Below are 21,457 nucleotides of genomic sequence, written 5' to 3'. Positions count from 1 at the left end.
ACTCCTAAGTCTTGGAGTTGAAACATTAATGGAGATCTTCCAGACAGCACTTGAGATATGCAAAATTCCCCACCAAGACTGAATCTGAGCTATAAAACTATGTAAAAGTAAAGTATGGAGTGTCCTCAGCTTGTGAATGAAATTTTACTCCTGCAGATACTTAGTACTTCTTAAAATCTAACAAAATTATGAGACCTATGTTTAATACAGTGTGAAGAAGAAAACCTTAGTAAGCCACATGTCTTTTTCTTAAATTTTCTAGATGAGACAATACTAGGGAACCACATAAGAACATTTTCATTTCAGGAAATAATTTATTTTTCCCAGATGGAAGTCTTAATTCCAGGGGTTTGGGCTTTTCTTCATCTGCGTAAGTTTGAGGCATACTTATTACCAGGAGATTACACAAAAATGTGCTATTTTCACTGCACAAACTTAATACACTTCCAAAGATCCAATTGCTATCAGTAATTAATGCAAGCACACCGAAATTCTCTCAGGACTGTGATGCTTAGGTGTGCTACATGCATTTCATTGTAGTGGCTTTCCTTCTCTTTTGAAAAAGTCCACTTAACTCGCATAGTTGTATTTCCTCTTGGTTTAGTAGCTGGAATTTACCAAGGAAATTTAACGTTGTAAAGCTAGCAGAGTGCTAGAAAATAGCCAGCTAGCTGTTTTCCTGAAACTAAGAGTGCTCTTTTCAAGGTAGGGCAAGAAAACATGGAGCAGAAAGGGAGTCATTAATTATAAACATGCTCAAAAAGGAGCATGGAAAATCTGATGTGGAAGTGTGGTAGATTTTTGTGCTGCACAAATTCTTTTCCCGCTCAAAAGAATGTCCTTTTCTTTATCATACAACAAAGAATCAGTAACTTCCCAGCACAGCTCATAGAATAGTTTAGGAATATATTAAATTAAAGTCTGTCTTTTAGCTCACCCTAAATGTTTGAGCAATCCTTTAAAGAAAAATCAGACTGAAATAATGTTTTTGACATACTGTAGCAATATCTGCAGTGATCCCTGAATGGAGCACATACAGTGATTTCAGTCTGTTTGAATACGACATTTGCGGCTGACTCAGTACATTTTGTACAGCATATTCTCCCTGCATTCTTAAAGATTTCACTTCCAGGACCACTGAGGCCTTAAAGGTGTTTTGTGAATGACACCTGAGACTAAGAGATTATGCACTTTGTCTTTTTAGCTAAATTACAGAGCCAAAAAGCAGCAGCAGTTAATCAGGCAAAGATGTTATGTGATGTTTCTTATTTTTACTGAACGTCTTATTGTTAATTGAGTCCTTGTTATGGTACTGTAAATTGCTAATGGTGGACATCAGCCTGTATAAGTGCACATGAGCAAAATTTTTCTGTCCTTTTTTTAAGAGGTGTCGTAGAACTCGAGCAGTAACAATAAAGTTTTTCAATATGCAAATCCTGACCTCTCCTTTATTCAGTGTCCAGACTACAGTGGGGGTAAATAGTTGCTGGCTATTATATTTATTTAAAATTAGCAATTATTTCTGCTCGAAACAGTAGATAAATTGATTGCTTTGTTTGTTTTAGGAATTTATCTCTTGGATTTAATTTACATTGATTCTGCATATCCCGCTTCAGGCAGCATTATGGAGAATGAACAAAGATCAAATCAAATGAACAATATTCTCCGAATAATAGCTGATCTACAAGTCTCCTGTAACTACGGTTGGTATATTTTATTATACTTTTTAAGCATTATCTAAAATGTCTCTGGTACAACATTGTGAAAGTGGGTTTCGGCCCTGTGTAAAGACAACACAAGAGAAGGACGTTGGGAGAGTTGAACACTAGTAAGTGATGTTGCTCCCACTTCTGTGAGGTTGCAGTCTTGCCAGTAAATCAGACAAGTAAGCACGTATTCTAACTTATAAGAACGGTAATAGAAGCTGTGCACTTTACTAGTACATGTGGACTACAAATGACATTTTTCAAATACAGCTATTGCATTTGGGTCATATTCTGCTTCTGGCAGGTGACAGGATCAGGCTCCCTGCCTCTCCCCAGGCCATAGCAGTGGTGGGCCTGGTGTTATAGTCTAGATTATATTCTGTTTATGTTATAAAAGCATAAAAGTGAAGTAATACAAGGCATGTTTCTCTCCATGCACCATGCATCGAAGGATTTTTCTGTTGTTCTGAACTTAGTGTCTTTCTTAGTATTCAGCATTGTAATTTTTAAGTCTCTTCACATCATATTCACATGAGAATCAGTGACAACCATGGCTGCAGGCTTTTATTTCCCCCAGAATAGTGAGCACAAAATTCAAGCAAGATTTACAGCACATAGCTCTTCTCCACTTGTGAGACAGCATATAGTAAAATCCACTGACTTTCATAATCTTTGTTTTCTTAACAAGTGAGCACCACTTCTGCTCAATCAAATCTTTAATATCTTCTTAGAGTCAAAGTGGTATTTTTGTTTTAATTTATTCTTTAGGAAGGTTCAAATTGTCTTTTTTCCATTAAGATAACTGTAACAACCAGAAAAAAAACAAAAAACGAAAGAATAATTAATTTTGATTAATGTGAATGTTCATCTTTTTTTTGTTTGAATGTTCTACAGATCATCTTACAACACTACCCCATGTGCAAAAGTATTTGAAGTCTGTCCGTTACATTGAAGAACTTCAGAAATTTGTAGAAGACGACAATTATAAGTACTATTCCTTTTTTCAGGTTTTGGGAAATTAACTGGCAAGACTATTTGGCTGTTAGTTTGAATAACAGTTCAGTAAAAAGCTGAAGATATTTTGGTGTTTTTCTGGTGTTCTGAATACTTTATTGATGGAACTGGTAATACCCGGATGCCTGGGTAAAATCCAGAATGGCAGTCATCTTTTATGACTCTAACCAGATTTCCAAAATCAAGTATCTTTGTAAAAGTTTAAATTAGATGAAGGTCTATTCTGGGAATTTTGTTTAGCAGCCATAATGCCGTCTCTAAGGTGTCCAGGATTGACTCTATGCTATTGTAAAGAGCACTTTAAAAACATCTTCCCATTTCAAATTACTGTTTTTAATAAGCTGATAATTAAGATGCAAACCTGACAGTTTTAGGGAGTGGAAGAGAGCTAACCCATACAGTAGTGTGAAACGGACACTGTAGAGTACATTGGTCAATACGTGAATGTGCTTCAGTTGAAGGAGGTGATAGTCCTTGGCCAAAGATTATGAAAGAACTAACACATGAAGAAATAGCTTTTGCAGCCAAGGTTTTAAATAACTCAACCAAGGTAGATGAAATGCTATGTAATTATCTATTGGCTACTGCTATTTAGGTGAAGCAACTACTACTGCTATTTAGGTGAAGCAAATTAAAAGTATTCCAGGCAACCAGATGTTCAGTAATGTGATGTTGATACGAAAGATTTTAGGATGTGTTTTGAAGAGCAGGATTGCTAATTAACTTCTTTAAAATGAGTCTTGTAACTGGTTTTATTAAATACTTTGGTTTCAGAATTTGGGTGTACTTATACAGTATGCTAAGTTATAGTGGGAAAGAATCTCCTCTCTCTTTCCAGTGACCACTCTTTTTGAGCCAGGGACAGCATTGGTTTACTCTGCCTTTTGCAGGGAGAGCAGAACTATCTCAGTGCCAGGGGATGAAGCTTAGATACTTGCCCTGAAATCTATTGGGAGGATCCCAACTCATGTTTTGCCAAATGAGAACCTCAGTTATACGATATGAAAAGGAAAATTTGGCAGCCGCTTGATACAAACAAAGCTTTTCTCTACAGTTTTTGGTTCACGCCAGTTGTTTTTGGTTCACGCTTGTCAGAGAGTAGGAACACTCCAGTAAACACCCTGACAGTGATCCTAAAATAATAGATCTTTCTTGCTCTGTCCATATACTATTCTCTGCAGAAGCTGAGAAAGTTTAGCATTTGCTAGTTACTAAGAATTTAATGGGGCAGAAAAATAGAAATTCAAATACATGAAAAGGAACCATAAGTTTGTTAACGAACTTCACACTAACACATAGTTGGTAATGTTTGGATACTGTGGAGAATGGACTGGAAGATACTGCCCATAAAACCATGAAAGATAAGGCAGTAAGGGAAGTGGTAGTTAAGCCATATGTGATATTCTGAAGTGCTGTCATAGGTTCCTTTCCCCCTGCTCCTTTGCATGTTTTCATGTAAAGTTAAAGACTTTCACTGGTGTTTGTGGAGTACTGCAGTCTGTAGCTTGAAACCTTCACAACTTTTTTTGTATATTTAATGCTGTGCAGTGACAGCGGTTATTTCCTTTGATTTTATGCCCATTCCATTAAAATTTACTTAACATTGTAGTTCTTCATACTTCTTGGTCAAACTGGTGAAAAACAAAGGACTTATGAATGTCAAGTTAAGAGTGCCTAAACTTGAGACGTGGCAGAAGTCATATGCACTGGAAGATAAGACATGTGTTGGAGTGCAGAGATAAGGCAACAGTAAGTGCCTCATAAAACACATCAAATAAGGCAGAGAGGCATATAATATTATAACTTTGTTCTGACTATTGTCTTTTAAGTGTTGGTCACTTTACTTGCTTATGCTCTTTTTCTGTAAGTTCATAGTAACTAGTATATCTTAAAAACTATTTTTAAGTGCACATTTCCACATGGTAACAGAATAAATTCACTTTTCAGGCACAGAGGGAATAAAATTTCTGCTATTAGGTTTGTATCTAAATTTACGATCTTTTGGAGGGTTTTTTTTTACAGATGAAAGACACTAATAGGGAATATAAAATACCCATTTCCATTTCTGTTTTCATAGATTTGCCTGGCTGTTTGTTTCTTGAATCTAACAGGGAGAGATTTACCTAAAAAAACCTTATTGTTTTGTTATATAACAAAGAACTATTTGTGCTTACCACTGCCAAAATAATTACTTTCTTCAGTTTCTTTCCACTTTTATTAAGAATTTTTTTTTGGTTAATTTCTCTAAAATCTTGTTTTTCCAGATTATCATTAAGAATTGAGCCAGGTAACAGCTCTCCTCGACTGGTTTCCTCCAAAGAAGATCTTGCAGGTATAAAACTTCATTTGAAAATTCAAGTAAGGAAACACTTTTCATTACAGAAATCCTCTGTGGAAGTATATGAGAAAACCCATTTTATATCAGAGGGCTTTTGGAAGAATTAATAAGTTTCAGATATGGGCTTTTACTGCAATTACAGAATTATCTTGTAAGTGCTGTGAGTCCCAAGTGCAGTCCCTTTCCATGCATATGTCGTTTCAGAACATCCTTGGTCCAGGGCATCGCTCCTCCTGCAGGTGTAAAAGATCTGGTTTTTGTTGCAAATTTCCACATAGCCAGTTTGTACTTGGGTTAGCACTGTCCTTTGTCAAATAATTTTCTTCCTTTATGATATTCACCATCAGATTCTTACGGTAACAAGTTGTATCCCATATATCAAGATTGATTTCACATATATCAGCATTCATTGACTAGGCAAAACAAATCCATTGATCTTAAATGAATGAAAACAGTTTTATTTCAGTATTGATTTCAAGTGGTGATTGAGACGATGTTCGATAGTACCTACTCAATTGAATATGCAATTGTATGATGTCTGGCAGTATTAGGAGAAGGTGAACTTTCCCCTCTGAATCTGCCGTGCCCTGATATGCTCTGTAAGGTTGCTTTCTTCACCATGAGAATTAATGTGATGACTAGCAACCAAGTCTTGAGTCATTCCTATTGCTCCATTCTTGTGTTAGTATTTCCTATGAAAGCTTGACACAGTTGTGAACTGCTATAGTTCTTGCTCAGTTACAGTTCTCCCTTACTAACAGTTAGACAATGAATGCCACCAGCGTTTCTTAATACCCAGATGAATTTTTCACTGACTTGTACCTATGTGCCTGCAAAAGTGCTACAAAAAAAGAACTTTATTGAAAAAAAAACATTAATTCCTGGGGAAAGTTAGTTAAGTAAGTTAGTATGAATTCAGAGAGAAATTTAAGTAAGCATGAAGACAGCCCTTTATAGTTTATTTCACTAGATTAATAAATAGAAATATAGCCATATGTTAGTCTTGAATAGTTCTGAGCTGAAATATCCAGATACTAGTAATGAGATATTTGACTGCTGGGAATTAAAAATAGCACATTTGAAGGTATGTATTTGAGCCAACTTTATTTGGATTCAACCTATAGTTTGAGATTACTTCCATATCAACAAATGTGTTCCAGGAATAAATCCTTTGCCACTAGCAAGTTATAATTGTAAGAGATAAATGCAAAATAGTTTACGTGGTAATTCCAGTCAAATTCCAGTTTAAGGCACGAGAGTCTGAATATAAGGTAAAATAGAGGTTCTTGGTTTGTAAGGGCAGTCATCAGTTCAGTTCTTCTGGTAGTCAAAAAGTTAATACATTACTATTGCCAGTAAGTCTTATTGAGTTCTGCATGTGCCATTCTGCCTTCTTATAAGTTGCCATGTGTTTCCACGTGGTGAAAAAACTCGATATTGTGCTAGTAACTCTAGGGTTTATAATGGACTTGTGTTGATGATGGAAATGGATTTTCCTTCCTAGCACTGTGACTTTTATCTTCTACACAGCTTTGTTTTCTCTCTTTAAAAAGAAAATTAACAGTTTCCTCTAGCCAGAGACATTGTAGGTTTCTTTTTTTCCCCTTAAAGTATTTTTGTGAGTGTGAGGTCCACCTGGACGCATTCCTGCATGACTTGATCTAGGTGGACCTGCTTTAGCAGGAGGATTGGACTAGATGAACTTTAGAGGTCCCTTCGAACTCCCACCGTTCTGTGATTGTGAGGTTCAGTAAGAACAGTAAAATCCTCCAGTACTTCTTTTTACAAAGTACTGGAGAAAACTGTGTGTCCGTTTTCCACTTCGCTGTCTGGTTTTCCAGTAAGTTCAAATAGAAGGCAGACATCTGATTCAAGTGTCTCACAACAAGCTATGGTTTGTATATTAGTGGCTAAGATAGTCTCATTTAATTACCAAATACATATATAATTGTGAATAGTGCTTTCAAGGGAAGATGTCATGCCTTCTCTAATGCTGCAGGGATTCTTGTCTCTTGCAAGTAGCATTTAAAAAGGAGTTTCAGACAGTTTAATTGTATGCTTTCAGGAACTGTGTGATTCACACAACTTCCTTGGCAGCAACTTAAGTCTGTTTGTTCTGCCTTGCTATGGTTTGGGAAAGTGGCTGGAGAGCTTATAGTATGCTAACTGTTCACAGTTTCCAGTTGAATTAGCTATAAAAGACATCTGTGTTCCTGCAGTGTTGGCTAGGAGGTGCCCAGCATTTATGGTACAGCTATTAGACAGATTGTTTTGGAAGGTATAACTTGATACATTTCCCAGAACAAAAGAAAATATTTTATGTCATATATGGTAAATAAGTTAGCCTTCTAATCAACTGAAGTTCCTTAGCGTTTGCACACCAAGCATAGCTCAGTACAGAAAACTTTATGCATGTTATTTATCATCGTAATGTTATTTTGAAGATTTCAGAGTGCTGTGCTAATCAGAATCTAGAAAATAGATACTCGTTCTCTGAAATATACCATGCTTGTTCTATTTTGGAAAACAATATAAAAGGAGAAAATAATGTTTAAGTAATTACTATATCCAGAAAATTCTATCCAATACTAAGTGATTCAAAGACCAGTCTTGATTCTGTGATTTTTAATGAACATCTTCATTAAAGTTAGTGTTTAGAAGTTCTTTTTAGCAAAAGTCAGATCTCAGCTGTGGGCAGCTCTAGTCAGAGATGGACCCACATCCTCTTCTTTTTTTTTTCAAGTGGGTCTCCGTAGAATTCTTGAGAGGAAAATAAGTAGACTGTAGGTTTTATGTTACCACCCTACCAGGAATCAGGAGTAATTAATCTGAAACAGGTGTAATCTCCTTTTTGTTATTGGGATAAATTTTATCCCACTTTGCTGAGTCTGTTCAGCTTCAAGTGTTGCTAAAGTACTTTTAGTATCTCTGTTAATTAATTAGAAGCAGTAGATTACATTGGATGTAAAGCATGTGAATATGCAGGAGCTAACAATGCAGAAATAGAAGGAAGTAAAGCTGGGATGTTTGCACATTTGTAATCCTCTGAAAGTAGGTGTACTATACTAGGGATGTCTGTAGAGCAGTCCCAGCATTTTAAAATAAAAAACCCACACACTGTCGTTTTTCATGTAAACACTAAGTTTGACATTTACTTTTGCCATTTGTTTTACTGGTTGCTTTGGCAACTAATAAATAGTTTGTGCTGAGTGCTTTAGCAGCCAATCATTCTGTGGAAATGAGGATTGTCTAATCCCCCTGCAAGTGCTTGGTTATTGCTTCATATGCATAGTGTCTGTTTTTCTTATGCTGTACTTAAGGTAGAAATGGAAGAATTGTTTTTTTCTTCACACAAGTTTACAGAGAAAAACTTTGCTCTTTCATTTCAGATTTATACTCATTTCCAATCTCTTTGTGATACTTACCCTACAAATTTTGCCAACTCATTTGAGTGTTTTTGAAATAAATATATAGCAAACAAATGGGTAGGATTCACATGTTGTTATTAATCACTAAATTCAGACAGAATTAGTGTGCTGTGGGTTTTGGTTGTTTTTGTTTTTTTTGTCTGGTGTGTTGTTGCTGTTGTCCTTGTGATCTTGCCTGTACTGTAATCTAATCTTTCACTACATTGTTTACATATTTCTACAGTCCTACTCCTGGAGATACTGGATTGAGTACTACTGGGCAAACTTCTCTAGGATCCATTTTGTATGTTTTGACACTTAATATACTAAAATCAACAAACTCCCCTCTGTGTCCACATCACTTAATTGGTACCTTTCTGGCAATTGCAGCAAAAAAAATTAAACCAAAATGGAATGGTCCAAGAAGACTGAACTACTTCTTCAGACACATATGTAGTTTTTTCCCAACAACAATGGAGACAGGGCGAATGAAGCTGCACCTGCCCAAGCTGTAATTGTCCATAAGGGATATTAATATCCATAGTTAACAATCCAGCATGACTCAGTGTTAAACTTATAGGAATAAAAAATATAGGTCAATATGCTCGTGTGATTCTCTTTTTTTGTAATTGTTGTTACTGAGAGATGTTGTGAAAGAGTGACTTCCATGCTTTTGGAGTTAACTTTTAAATTAGTGAATTTTGTTAATGTGAATTTGAACTCAAAGCAAAGGCTACATTGAAGGAGGACCACACTGGGTATCTATTTCAAGCACTCTTGGCACTGGTAGGTGGTAGCATATGTCAAAAAAATCCCTAAAATCCAAACTGAACCAAACTATTCTTGTTACAGATTTGAGGAAATATGTATGTGAGGCAATAAGAGCTATTAAGAAACGTCTTCTAATAAATTGCCTAATATGTACATTCTGGCATCCTGTAAACATAAAGTAGGTTCTGAAAGATAGAATCTGGAAGTAAAGGGAAGCAAAAAAATACCACTTAGTCCAGGTGTGTTTTAATCTCTCCTTTCTTGTTTGCTTGTTTAAGAAATTTGAGATGAGAGGTTACTTGCACAAAGCAGACCAGTTGAGTTTGAGGGAGGAAGGAAATGCCCGTATCATTACTTTTTTGGACTACTAAGTGAAGTCGTCTGTTGTTAGACCTTTTAAGCTGTTTTCGGATTATGTAGGAAATCAAGCCTGCACATTTCACCTGAAGATCAACTAAAGGCTGTAATAAAGGAAGGATCATTGAGAAGGAGAAGGGAATCAAGAAAAAAGAAGCAACTATAGCTGGAAAAGTGGAAGATAAGAAACTGAGAGTTATTTGGAAGAAAATGTTAACAGATACCAGGGTGTTCTTATCACAAGAAAAAATTATGGTTCATCTGGACTGTCTGTGAAATAAACACTTAGAGAAGGAAAGGACAGTGCAGCAAAGCCAGGCAGTTTATTTGAAGAAATCTTAAATCATGATGTCTACTGAATGTTTCCATAGCCTTAACATAGTCTTCTTAAAGGCAGAAAACTAGAATGAGAATCTGTGGAATAGTGAAAATACAAAGTCTGGCATTAATCAGTGAGTTAATCTTTTTCTTCATATGATATTTCTATAATTGAAAATTCTCCATTGCCAAAGTAGACAGACTAATGTTCTATAGCAATTGTTGTCTTTGAGGTTAAAAAAAAAAATGCAGTGCAGAATAAGGTTTCCAAATTATTTTTTATAAATGTGTCTGTTACCTTTTGCTGTAACGTCAAGTGGAGACTAAATACAGCAGCAGGGATCATGTGACAGAGATATAAAATCCTATTTATGTTCCCATTGCTCCCAGGGCATGGCATTAGGAATAGCTCATAGTCCTTTTGGGGAAAAAAAAAAAAAGACTACTTTCATTCAATAACCAAATTGTCTTCCTGACCTCTGAAGCAACAGGCCTTTGCGTCCTTTCTCTAAAGACAGTAGGTGGGCTTCAGTTTGTCTAAAATACACACACAGAGCAGGGGGCTGCTTGGAGGAGCACAGAGAGGTGTAGCCACAGGCTTTGACTCTTGTTAATAGTTTTCTCTTGACTGAGAAGCAGCCATAATATACATGTCTCTTGCATGTTGTATGCCTTTAATAGGCTTTAGTTTATTTGTAAAGCAATACTCTATAAATGAAAACTATGGTTTCGCAATAGCCATCATTCTAGATTTTTTTTTTTTGCATCCTTCCTGATCCTGTGCACAAAAACATTCTTCTTTATTGTGTGTTTTGTGAGTCTTTTATTTGAAAGTTTTAATTATTACCCACTGACTTTGGTTACAATGGCAACAAAACAGTAAAAATTTACAGCAAAGATTTAACTAGGGAGTCTGTGGCTTGGAATGTCTTTATTAAAAGTTTTGAAACAAAGCTGGTAAGTCTCAGTTTTACTTCTTAGCTGTTTGCCGAAAAATAGTAAATAGTTGGGATTGTTTTACCTTCCCCAAAAAATCACTCCATTTTTTGGTATATCATCCAAATCACTTTCAGTTTTCTGTTTCAATGCCTTTGGTTTATTGATAGATTTTTAGAGGAGGAAAATTGTGAACTGTAACTCCTTCACCCCACTGCTTTTCTTAAAAGCTCTGGAGACTGTAAATGTTCACATGTTCTACTGAAGGATTGCAAAAGTAACGTTCACTTATAACATTGGAAGGATTATTCATGGAAAAATTATGCAAAGGAAAAAACAGTGAGATCCTTTGGGATATGTGTAAACTTTTCCAAACGTTCCTGCCACAGATCTGTGAACAGCACTCGACTCACTCTGATGAAGTTGTCTCACGTTCCCTTACGCAAACAAATTTTTAATAATGTTTTAATATTTTTATACATTATTTTTGTGCATGTCAGCATAGTCTTGAAAATGATGCTGAGAAATAATGAAAACCAAACTAACCCTTGTTCATGCCAGCTGACTGGAAAATCCTACTAAGAGTGCTTTGTGTCCATGAAAGGCAAAATAACAGAATAGCAATCATGGTAACAGTATGCACTAGGAGCGGAGCCAAGAGGCTGAAGAAGAGAGTTAGCAGTAGCAGATGACTTCACTTACTGGAGGGAAAAAAAAAAAGGCAAAATCACTCAATCTCAAATGAATTTAAATATTGGAATTTGTTATCAGCAGTATCAAGCACAGCTTCCCCAGATAATTCCTCAGCAGTCTGGTATGTCCATAAACATCCCTTGGTTTGTGTAGTTTTCATCAGTATCTCACCACTTACCCTCTTTGGCATCCTTCTTGGCACAGGCTCTATGTCCCTTTAGAGAAATGAGGTCACATCCCCTGTGCCCCATAACTCATGCTGACACCTGCTGCACCCTAGACTTCTTACCAAGCTGAATGTACCCTGCAGCACAGGTCCTGTTAAATGAGAATTCTGAACTTCACTCTGACAGCAGAGCAGTTACAAAGACTTTGTAAAGGTTTTTAAACTCAGATTCATTTTACCTTAGCAGAGGATTAACAGAGCCAAACTGTGTATATTCCTCCTCTTGCCTTGGCGATGTGGAAGATGCAGAACTACATAGGGATTAGGATAAGTCCATTACCACCTTTCACAAGACTAATGAAGACAATTGTGATTGTCATGTATAATAGCAAGGGAGCCAGGCAGGAACCGTTGGCTTAAGTTATAAGGCTACTGTACCTATTTCCATAAATTCTGTCACCCTTGACACGTCTCACCTTAGGCAGGCAGTATTTTAATCTGAAGTCTGATTCTATAATCTTATTTTCAATCTTTGTAATTCAGTCCTTTTAGACACATTACATCATTTGTTTTAGGAGGTTTTTGAACAAACTTTTTCTGTTCTGAGGCTGTCCAAGTAGTAAAAGCTCTTGATAAAATTATAATGAGCAATCTTTAAATAATGTTATATTCATATTAGTACAAATTTCACTCCATGCTTGCTTAAAGGACATCTAATTTCCAAAAAAAAACCAACCCCAGAGTATAGAGTGAAAACTCTAAGAACTATTTTTGATGGTAGACAAAATCTCTTCATTTCTGTAAGTTTTGATAATGATAACATTTGAACCTATGAGTACTGTAGAATACCTGAAGTCAAATCCAGTTGACTTTGCTTTTGTAATGGCTTGATTGTGTCAGCATGAGACTTGTTAATTTGCTGTTCTTTCTTTAGATAAGTAGTTTTGTTGCAGTCTCTGTGCTTTGCTTCCTCTCTGCATAAATTTTAAGACTTTGTTATGAAAACAAAAGACTTTTGTGAAATTTATGTTCTTACTAATCTCATACTAAACTACTGTGCTCAGATTCTTAATTTTTATATTCTAACTTGGGCTTCGTCTTCCTGGTAGAAGGGGAACATGAATGCTATTGTATCTAGGGAAAACACATGTCACCTTACAGCCCAAATGCAGCAAAATCTTGCTTGAACGTGCAGCCAAATGCGGTACTCAGCTTTCTTCCAGCCTCCCAGATGTTTGTTTAATATCTGGATCAAATGATGATTAAAAGTGCTTTTTTTTTTTTTTTACAACTGCATGTGGCCTTTAAACATAAGACCTGTGAAGCCACAGTGACTCATGGTACTGTGCTCATGTTTTACCAGTTTTCAGTTGTGTGATGTTAGAAAAGACACTCAGACAAAAATGGTGTCTTACATCATTACACTGTATAGATGAGATCTTTCCCCTTACTGCTAGAGAAAAACCTTTACAATCCCTAGTAATGACCCAGATCCTAGTGAAATTCCTGAGTCTAGGCTGTGGGGAAATACAAACATAAATCATTTGGAATTACTTCCTGTGTTTCATACAACTTGATACAAGTCTGTATTGCAGCGTGGATATGGACAGTAAAGCATCTTGCATCTATTTGCGTTAATTTTTTTATCTCTTACTAGGACAAACTCATAACTGGTTCTCCTGTTTCTTCGTGTAGTATAAATCCTCAGTTCAAGGCAGAAGATACTGATGAATAACTTCCATACTAGAGAAGAGATAGAGTAGCCTATATAACGTGTAGAATCATAGAATATCTCAGTTTGGAAGAGACCCATAAGGATCATTGAGTCTAACTCCCTGTTCTTTCCAGGACTCCCTAAAACTATAATACTAAGAGCATTGTTTAGATGCTCCTTGTACTCTGACAGTCTTGATGCCTTGACCACTTCCCTGGGGAGCCTGTTCCAGCGAACAACCACCCTCTCAGAGGCAGTTCTGTTACGAGCATACCTTCACTTTCTGTTGTGAAACTGTGCTTTGAAATGCAGAGATTTTGTTTGGGGGTTTTGTTCTGTAAGTTTTGGGGTTTTTTTCTCTTTTTCTATTTAACAATAATTTGAGACAAAACACTTCTGTAAGGATTCTGATGATAGTTGTATGTGGTTTTTCACATCACAAAATTTCCGTCTCTGTTGATTTCACATTGGGAAGCTTTAGGTCAGAGGCCAGAAGGTGACTAAGCTAAGGTCTCTGGAGCCTCAAAAATATGCTTCCTGCCTGTGTCACTGCTACCTGAACTGTACCAAGTCCGGAGATAGATATGGGGCAGCTGGACACTTTCATGACTACTGTTCCCACTTCTGTCATATGCAGCAACATCATAACTAAATATTTAAAAGTGAAATCTCAATTGTTTATTGTGAAGCCAAGAATAGTCTTGCATTCACTGAGGATGATGATAGGCCATGTTGTTCTCCACTGTGTTACAAAGTTCAGTGCCAACATTTTGCAAACAGCATCAAGGAACTGGAAGAACAGCTTGTCCATGTTTTCTGTCAGGCCTCAAAAATGAAGTGGAGAATGAGAGGAAGAATAATTGCAATGAGACATCTCTAGAGCTCAAAGATGATTAAGAAGTAATGCATCTGTCTGTCTCTCAGATACATGAAAAGCCCCTGCTTTCCCTTACATGCTTAAGCTCTGAGTCAGTATGAGCAGATTGTTTACAGTTTGTTCACAACATGGAGTTGTGAACAAAATTCAAAACATGTGTGAGCATTCCTGCTCATACCCGAAGTACAAATTGACTTTGTGGCTCTGCATGTTACACTTTGGCACATCCAGCTGTTACAAGGGTGCCAAGGCTTTTTTCAGAGTTCATTGTTAAAAGTACATCTAAAGCTGGTTTTAAAATTATTTCCAGACAGTTCAAGGACATAGAGATGTATTCATAACCGAAATGGATGGTATAACCCTAATGCACAGGAAACAGTTCTTTAGAAATGGTGCTTCTTGGTGAACTTCGTTTTAGTAAGTGGCTAAACCAGCCCATGAAATTTCTGGGTTTTGCATCATTTTCTCTGTGTTTTAGGTCCATCTGATGTGTCAGCAATTATGAAATTTGGCAGAAGACCAACATGTCCAGATGCTTCAGTAGCAGCAAGTCTACCTACGCCTCCTGTACCAAGGCACAGGAAGAGTCACAGCCTGGGAAACAAGTGAGTGCTCCAGACTGTCTTATGCTCTGGCAATTTTGTGCATCACAAAGGTTTAAGATAACAGGAGAACACTCTGGTAGTTGTCCTTTCCATTCCTTGTATTGCAAGAGTGCTTCAGGCTTTACCACGTGTCCTCCAGATTTTCTTTTGACACTTTGTTATTTTTGCAGATTCTATTCTCTGCCAGTGCAGTGCTTGAAAGCTCCATGCCCACCTTGGTCTTTGGATTCCAGTGTACATAGCTGAATTTTTTTTTCTTTTCTTTTTTTAAACATCTTGATAACACATATAAGGAAACTTATAATCCGCTTCACACGCTTTATCATTCAGGAAAGTTGAGACCCTCTGCACTGTTTTACCTGGACAATACAGATTAGAACGTTTTTCTCTATCATTTACCCAGCTAAGTGAAAGCACCTGCTCCTTAGTTGAGGTTTCAGCACCCATCAGATTTCATAAATAATTTGTTAGGGAAAAAGATGTTCACATGGCTTGTCTGGGGTCATATACTGTAGATGCCTTAGTTCATCTTCCCTGGGATCTGCTCTTTCTCTTTTTCTACCTGTGGCTCTCTCCATATATTTTATGTGGAGAGGAATCAGATAAAGGCCACTAAGATCTGAAACTTGTGTTGGTAAGTCAAGAAGCGTATGTGCAGCAGAGGGAAAGTGTGAACACTACGGTTTAATTGCCTGCTGTTTAGTAACCTATCTATTCAGCAAAGTCTGAGTGGAAATACCAGGAGCCAGTAGTTGCTGTTTGATGACCTAAGAGGGGGTCTGCCTTGTTTTCACAGCATGATGTGTCAGCTCAGCGTGGTGGAGAGCAAAAGCGCCACCTTCCCGACAGAGAGGCCACGACACCTCCTGGATGACAGCGTCCTGGAGTCCCAGAGCCCAGCTCGCGGACACACACTCCACTCTCTTTTCACCAATGGCCTGACCATAGGTAAAGTCTGTGTGGGGAGCTGGTGCTCCTGCTTTTCTCTCCCAGTGCTCTGGAAACTCATAGGGAAATCCAGAAGTAGGGAACTGGGAAGATCTTTAGCTCCTCTACAAAGACTTTTCATTTCTGTGGAAGAAAGTAGATCAGAAACACTGCTTAGTCAACTTTATCTCAGCTTTCCTCAGTTACCTGCTGAAGGTTTTGTTGAAAGTGGCATGAAAGATTGTCATTGTACATGCTCAGTATGTGACACAGAGCAATGGTCAGCTTTTGTCAGGAAAAAACAAAAGTGTTTCTAAGAAGTGGAGATATATTTTGAAAACTACCTTTTCACAAACAAAACTTTGATTTTAATGATATGTTTTAGAAGATGGGAAAATAGCTTAGCTGTGCTCTTTGAGACTTTAAAAGAAACATAAACTTGTGAAAGAGGATGATGACAATTACATTATGGTATTATAGTTAATGTAATAATAATTACAATAAAACCAAAGTGATGGAGATTCTGTGTTCTAATCAAGAGAAAGCCACCCTTTAAGTGACTTGGACTACTTCTAGAACAGGAAATAGACTGTGAAGGATAGCAGATTACTTGACCAAGAAGAGTTTGACGTTGAGATGGTGTTTGAACTTCTGAAAATGCAGGCACAGCAAACTGTGCTATACGCAGCATTAGAATATAAATCCTGGGCAAATTTAAACTGAGCTAACCGTCTGTGCTAGGGGAGGAGGCACAAAATGGTCATGGGCTTGGAGGGAAAATAGGTACTGTCACTGTGAATACCATCGTGTTGATTTGTTATGGCTGTTAGCAGCAGCATACAGATGGCATATCCTCTGTTACAGATGTGCTTGCTTGATGAAAGAAAACAATGATATCATGTCTAGTAACTTTAATTGGCTTGCAGATCATGTGGTATAAATATGATCTTCCAAAGTAACTGGATTTTGTGTTCCTGAAGTGCTCACGTTTTAGAGGAAAAGCAGCATAACGAAAATCAAAGTAACATGTAGTTGTTTGGTATTTAAACACAACAGTAACAGTTATTTCATCAGTAAGATATCATTGGGAAGGCTTATGTAGGCCTCGTTCAAGTTTAGATTTTATCATGAACTCTAAAGACTTCAACCTTGAAACATGATTTGAATAAACAGTTTCCATGGTACTACATAAAGATTACTCTGGTGATCCACATACATTGGCTTTGTATTTGCCTTTGGGTGGTTTTCTTACTCCTTCTCTGTACTACTCTTTTTCTAGATAGCAGTGAAAGCTCAGAATTTAGTGAGGAGCTGCCATCAGGGCTTGAAAGGTGAGTTAGCCTTCATGTATGCTCACTGAGCGCTCTACAGACTTAGCTAAGAAATTCACGAATGATCCCTAATGTAAGTAAGCACTAAATCAATAGTTATTTTTATGAAATTATTGATTAGTTAGGAAAAAACAACAAACTTTCTGAAATAAAGCACTGGAATTCTTCCTGTGGACTTGGAAAGATAGGGAACTATCTCTGCCATGTTACCAAACCCTAACTGTTGAAGTCTCAGACTAGGGTTTCCTTCATCAGATATTTGCGTTCATAAACAGGAGTCGTTTATATGCCACGCTGGGGCCTAACTGGAGGGTACCGATCCGGAATTCTCCTAGAAGTCGAAGCTGTGTCTACAGGTACAGTTCCAGGTCTACCTTGCTCAGTGTATGGTGCTAAACTTCAATATGCATCTCTGCGCTTTCCCAGCGTAACCTGTGTTGTGTCCGCAAGTATGCTTATATGACTATATCTACTTATGGGAGTGTTGCACTCCTGCTTGTAAAAAATCCTGTTAATACTATAGCAGGGGTATGGCCCATTCAGATGAAATTCAGTTTAGCTATTGATTTAACTTATTATATCTGGCTTCCATATTGCAGAAAACTGGTGTTTACTTTGGGTTTTATGGCATTACAGAAGCAGATTTGTCAGGAAGGTCTGCGACAAATAATGATGTTAGAAGGATACCTTCTTGACCCTTTCTCATAATTTATTTCCCGATTTGCAGGACAGCTACCCATAACATCTATTTGTGTCAGAGAGCGATAGTACGATGTGTTGATTTTATACAGTAAAGAGGTGTTACCTTGCCCAAGTAAGAGAGGGAACATCCGCAATGCTGTATGTAGCAGGCACTCCCAATGTTGTTAATCACTATGACGTGGACTTTTCAGAAACAGGTAACTTATTTGCAGGCCAAAGAGAGGTTACGTGGAAAATTGTTTGTAGTTAGAGTGATAAAAATAATTAATTGCATCCATATCTGACCCAGACTTGATAAATTCTTTGGTAGTGGGCAGTGAAGAAGCATGTATGAACAGTAAAGGAAAAAGGGCCTTGAAACAGTGTTCTGCAAATACTGAGATTTAGTTGGAGTTTAAATTCAGTCAGTTTGTTTCAGCCATTGTAGAAATGTCGATATAATTTGTAAATCTAAGTACAGCCATTTTATTTGAGCTAGTAACATCTGATAGTAACACAAAGTACAGGAAGTTAGACAAGAATAAAAACACATACATTATAAATAAGTAAAAGAATAAATTTTGAACAATATTTCAACTATTATACCAGCTTCTAGAAAATACTCTCTTAACATGTCCATGGTAGATTTGTTTAAAAAATGTAAAAAATCAGAAATATTAAATATAAGAAGATAAAAATGGGAAAAGTGTGTTAAATCCACAAAGAATAATTATTTCCCAAAATACATTTCTTGTGTTTATCCACCATCAAGTAATTTTGATGCTTGTGTTCATTCATCCTTTTCTGGAGTCTTCTGCTTCTATCAGAAAACTAGAATTGGCACAAATACACATTACTACAGACAAGGAAATTCCATTTAATTGAAGAAGATGCACTGTCCAGTTTAAAGTCTGTTCTTGCATAGGTTGTGTTGCTGTGTATATATGTCATTTTCACCAGCATGTGTTTATTCAACACCATTATCCTTATTCATAGACAGAATAGTATTCCTTCCACAAATGAATGGTAGATCATACACACTGTCCTTTTCCTTGCATTCATTATTAGATGTGCTTTAGTTGGCTCTGGTAAACCTCATTGGCCCTTACGTTTATCAGGGCTGTGATCACATGGCAACGGGGAGAATTTAGCAGCAGATAATTCTAACAGATCAGCACCTACCAGTCAATCTTTGGTTCTTATGTTCTTAATGACTGTTTGCCTTTCTAACTGAGCCTGTACTTAGATTCTTTCAGTTGTAGCACTTTCTGAGTGTTATATATGGGAAGCTCTATGTTTGTCCTGGAAAAGTAAAAATTACTTTAATTACTGTACAATAAATTATTTGGCAGCATTATGTAGTTTTCCCAACTTTTTTTCGGTTACCCAGTTTCCTACATTCTTTTTTGATAGCTGAAGTTCATTTTAAGAGAAAATTACATTTGTGGGAGCTCTTATTGCCAAAATTTTAAGGCAATACAGACAATTTCTGTAATTTATCAGCATAAAATAGAAAAACTAGATTATTTACATGTCTAAACCCCCAGAAGAGAACCTTTTGTTGATGTGCTGCTTTTCAAAGATCCCAGTTCCTATTTGTTTTCTAGGTCAGACTCTACAGAGTAAATTGTTGAATGATAACAGCAGATGTAAAGTAGTGCAGGAAAAATATATTTAGAGCTAAATTATATCGCTTGCTTCTTGTCCTTATTTGTCTGCTCAAATACATATGGTAATGTTTTGTCTCTGCAGCCCAACAGGGGCCTGCAGCTGCTCATTAGGTAGTTCCACAGAAGTCATTAGCATGGAAGGGCCATTAAGAAGAAAAACATTGCTCAAAGAAGGCAAGAAACCTACTGTAAGTGATTATAATTCTAATTCTTCCTGTGATTCTCATTCAGTAGCGGCTGGTTTAATTTCCAGGGTTAGATTAAGTGTGCAGCTCGATACCACAAAAACAGTGATCCTTGTTATTACCAATTGTAAAATTATTTTCTGTTCAAAGTTTTAACTGGGTTAACCTTTTGTATGCCATTTAATCTACAGCAACAGTATGATTGTAAACTTTGTATGTCACTTAATCTATAGAAATTTTGCTTCTCCCTACATCTGTAAGTAACCTCTCTAGGTTGTGACAGCGTAGCAAGAGTAAACAAACTCTATAAATCAGCATGCATTTCTGTAAGGGCAGAAATTTAATATTGTAGTAAAACGAGAAGGCTGCAGGGCATGTGTCAATAACGTCAAAGTCATGGTAAATCATACTTAACCTAAATTTACAGGTTTCACATGGTTCTGGTCCTATCATTTGTTAATCTTTTGTTTTCTGTAGAGTTCATTAATGTTTTTATGTGCAACCCTACTATTCAGTGCTAAAAGATTTGAAGAATTACAGAGATGTCATCTCAATAAATTTTATTGATCAAATGCTGGAGTCTTTAACATCTGTCCAGTAGAAGGCAGCACACTGTTTTGCTGTGAAACAGTCGATCCTGGTATTTTTATGAAATACTCAGGTAAGACAGATTGTATTCACAGCCAGCCATCCAAATTTAGGTAGCTGAGTTGATTCACACCAGGAGACACTTTATATCTAATTCTCCATTCTTTGCTTCTGAAATTAACTTTGGTACTTGGACTTGCTTGTGAATAGATTTTTGAAATGTCAAAGATACGCAGTTTTTCCTAATTGTTTTTTTGTTTCTAATTCAGCTCTCTTCATGGACTAGATACTGGGTTATCCTTTCAGGATCAACTCTTCTGTATTTTGGAGCAAAATCTTTAAGAGGCACTGAAAGAAAACATGTAAGCTTCAAATTTGTTCCAAAACTAAAAATTGTGTCTTCATAAGCAGATCTGGAAGGGTATTTGAAGTGTACTTGCTGTTCCAGGCTAAGCCATGTGTCTGCAAAACTTTTACAATAAAAGGTCAATCCCTACTGCAGTCCCAGGTGTGACTGACTTCTCTGCCTCTTCCAGTATAAATCTACACCTGGTAAGAAAGTCTCCATTGTGGACTGGATGGTGGCACTGCCTGATGACCCTGAGCATCCTGATATTTTCCAGCTAAATAACCCTGACAAAGGTAGGTGTTGCAGGGTGGGCATGGTCTACATTATATTTCTGTGACAGGAAGCAGATTAATCTTTTTTAATGAGTTTGTAGGTTACAGAATTTGCAGTGGCATTCGTTTAAAAGAATGGAGAGGGAGATTGTCAATGTAGAATTTTCAAGGGAGGGTACAAACGAACTTCAACATATTTCTACAGTATGCTGTGGTGATTCTGTGGTGCCTACAGAGGCAGTGCAGTATCTTGACAGCTACTGTCAGTTTTGCAGAAATTGCCCAACTGAAATGAGATTGCTACGTGCCTGCATATATGATCTCCAAGTTTCTGAATAGCTTTCTTAAAATAGGTCAGCATCACATCTTGAGCCCAATTAAAATATTATGAAAATTCTTCAAACATAAAACTATTTACCAAAAGAAGCCTTTTAAGTGATTACTAATTACTGTTTGATAATTAATTTTGAAGTTGCATAACTTTTCTACCTATATTAACTTCAAAAACTTGAAAATATCAGTAAGCCCCTAGAGTTATTTTGCACTTTGAGG

The 21,457-nt window shown here is 36.8% G+C and overlaps 1 protein-coding gene across 6 annotated transcripts in view; it reads left to right on the top strand.

Moving 5' to 3' along the window:
* Positions 1-21,457, top strand: part of RALGPS1 (Ral GEF with PH domain and SH3 binding motif 1) — a 76,635-nt gene that overhangs the window by 50,693 nt on the left and 4,485 nt on the right. For 3 of the 6 annotated variants that reach the window (XM_062011816.1, XM_062011815.1, XM_062011817.1), the window contains 10 exons: positions 1,566-1,703; positions 2,601-2,694; positions 4,985-5,052; positions 14,776-14,902; positions 15,699-15,850; positions 17,109-17,160; positions 17,436-17,528; positions 19,594-19,699; positions 20,554-20,646; positions 20,821-20,926. In XM_062011816.1, coding sequence (XP_061867800.1) covers positions 1,566-1,703; positions 2,601-2,694; positions 4,985-5,052; positions 14,776-14,902; positions 15,699-15,850; positions 17,109-17,160; positions 17,436-17,528; positions 19,594-19,699; positions 20,554-20,646; positions 20,821-20,926 — 1,029 coding nt within the window. Of the gene's footprint in view, positions 1-1,565; positions 1,704-2,600; positions 2,695-4,984; positions 5,079-8,709; positions 9,051-14,775; positions 14,903-15,698; positions 15,851-17,108; positions 17,161-17,435; positions 17,529-19,593; positions 19,700-20,553; positions 20,647-20,820; positions 20,927-21,457 lie in introns of those variants that run through there. The other 3 variants (XM_062011818.1, XM_062011819.1, XM_062011820.1) reach the window with 3 other exon arrangements.

Source organism: Colius striatus, chromosome 19, assembly GCF_028858725.1.
Source record: "Colius striatus isolate bColStr4 chromosome 19, bColStr4.1.hap1, whole genome shotgun sequence".
Classification (NCBI taxonomy): domain Eukaryota; kingdom Metazoa; phylum Chordata; class Aves; order Coliiformes; family Coliidae; genus Colius; species Colius striatus.
This window is presented reverse-complemented; position numbering and strand designations above follow the sequence as displayed.